At 42.6% G+C, this 1954-nt stretch overlaps 1 protein-coding gene across 1 annotated transcript in view; it reads right to left on the bottom strand.

The window, feature by feature from the left end:
• LOC119594000 (ras GTPase-activating protein-binding protein 2-like) overlaps positions 1 to 1954 on the bottom strand; it is a gene marked incomplete in the record, with an annotated part of 11544 nt that overhangs the window by 3094 nt on the left and 6496 nt on the right. Inside the window, 5 exon segments of the mRNA XM_037943027.1 lie at positions 23 to 126; positions 260 to 422; positions 632 to 904; positions 1013 to 1150; positions 1401 to 1595. Of these exon segments, the coding sequence (XP_037798955.1) occupies positions 23 to 126; positions 260 to 422; positions 632 to 904; positions 1013 to 1150; positions 1401 to 1595 (873 nt within the window).

Genomic DNA, 1954 nt, shown 5'->3' with positions numbered 1-1954 from the left:
TAGTAGTATTCAAACCCCATACCTTCAGTTCATCCTCTCCAGCTGTGTGTGGAAGATTACCAACAAAGATCTGCTGACTGTCTGGTACAGGAGGAGCTCTCCTTCTTTCTTCCCCACCTAGGCTCTCTAGGGACACAGAACATTGTTATAATCAGTTTCCATTAATGATAATGAGCACAAAATCCTGTATCAGATGAAATTTAGCTTTGCAGCATAAATGGAAAATGTGAGAACAAGATTAACAGTTGTATGAACCTACCTAATTCTGAATTGTCTTCACTGTTGGGCCTATAAGGACGATCACGCGGTGCCCCTCGACCTTGTGCATTCCTTGGTGGTCGTTGGGTGAAGCCACCAGTAGAGTGAGCCTGACTCACAGCTGGAGTGGTGGTGCTTGCCTGGGTTCGGTTGTCACTTCGATTCTATGGATAAATCAAATTTATAACTAACTAATCACATGCGACTAAATACCAAGTTTCAAGTTTTAGATTGTATCTATATATCAATACAATTTTTGTCAGAATTATAATGTGGAGCTATTTATTTAGTAAGTAGACTTGGCACTTTTTTCTACAACCTGAGAATCTTTAGTTTAGGAGGTCATCTTCAAAGAATAAATTTAATGGCTCACCTGTGGAGGCTGTTGCTGTGCTGGAGGAGTTGGCTGGGCATGAGAGGATTGCTGTGAGGCAGCAGGTGCTGGAGCTGCAGGGAAACCTTGGGAATTTTTGAAGAGATTGGCAAAAGTCTTCGGCTCATTTGATGGCAACTGAACAGGTTCTGGTTGTGGGGGGTCTGGATCTGGTGTCTCCTTCTGAGGTACTGCTGGCTCATCCCAAGAACCCTGAGGCTCTGCAGGAGCACCCCATCCATCTGTGCCTGGAGTACCCCAGCCCTGCTCATCCTGTGAAAATTTGGTTGGTTTCACTGTCTGTGCATGAAAAACACTTTTCATTCACGTAGTATCATTTTACAATTATCTCTCTTGCTATGAAATTAGGTTTATTCTTACATTTTCTGGAGTGGGTGGACTTTCTGGTACAGGTTCTGTGGGTGTTATTGCTGGAGGTGTTGGAGAAAGAGGGGCAGTGGCAACAGGAGCTGTGGTGGCGGCATTTGATGAATTTCCTGGAGCAGGTACTGGAACAGTCTGAAGGCAAACAAATTTGTGCCACATTAGTAACTGTTCACTTGTATGCATGCATTCCTGATATTTCAATAATAAAGTTAATCCATTGTCATTAACAGAACATATTTTTGACAAATACCCATGCGGATTTTACATGTCATTGTGGTTCTAACTTTATTGTTAAAGACCTTCCATTCAAATTCACTACTAATATGTGAGTTTTATTTCATTTTGCATTATTCTTCACAAGATTTCAGATTGGTTTTCTTACAGGTACAGGTGTTGGGACTTGAGGAGTGACAGGAGTCTGGGGAGCAGCAGGAGGAGTGGGTTCAGGCTCAGGCGGATGGGCAGATCCATTGACAGCAGCAGAGGGTGCTGAGAAGCCTTGTGTGGAGACGGGGCCTTCCAAGTCCTCCTCCACTTCACTTCCTCCCTCCTCTGCACCCTCTTCATCACTGAAAACCTGTCAAATACATTTCAGTCAGACCCAGAACACAAACAGTAATTACTTATACTTCCACAGAAAAAGAAAACATCATGCTTTGTAATAGATCCAGATGGTGTTGAGTCTAATATCCCTAGGGAAGGCTTAAAAAATCATGAAGATAAAAGAACCCCCAAGCTCAACAACTCCGAAGCTGGTACTCCAACTTTGGATGAACGGTTGCTCATGATACCCAGGCCCAATTTGGCATCTAGCTAGCAATGTAAGAAAATGGGACACTACTTGAAGAACACCAAAAGGCATCATCATACTGAGGAGATTGCCTTTACTTTTACTAGAACAATATGACATAAATAAATTTGAAGACATTTTCATAT

The sequence above is a fragment of the Penaeus monodon genome, chromosome 33, assembly GCF_015228065.2.
Source record: "Penaeus monodon isolate SGIC_2016 chromosome 33, NSTDA_Pmon_1, whole genome shotgun sequence".
Classification (NCBI taxonomy): domain Eukaryota; kingdom Metazoa; phylum Arthropoda; class Malacostraca; order Decapoda; family Penaeidae; genus Penaeus; species Penaeus monodon.
Note: the sequence above shows the minus strand (reverse complement) of the source record. Positions and strands in the feature narration are given on the sequence as shown.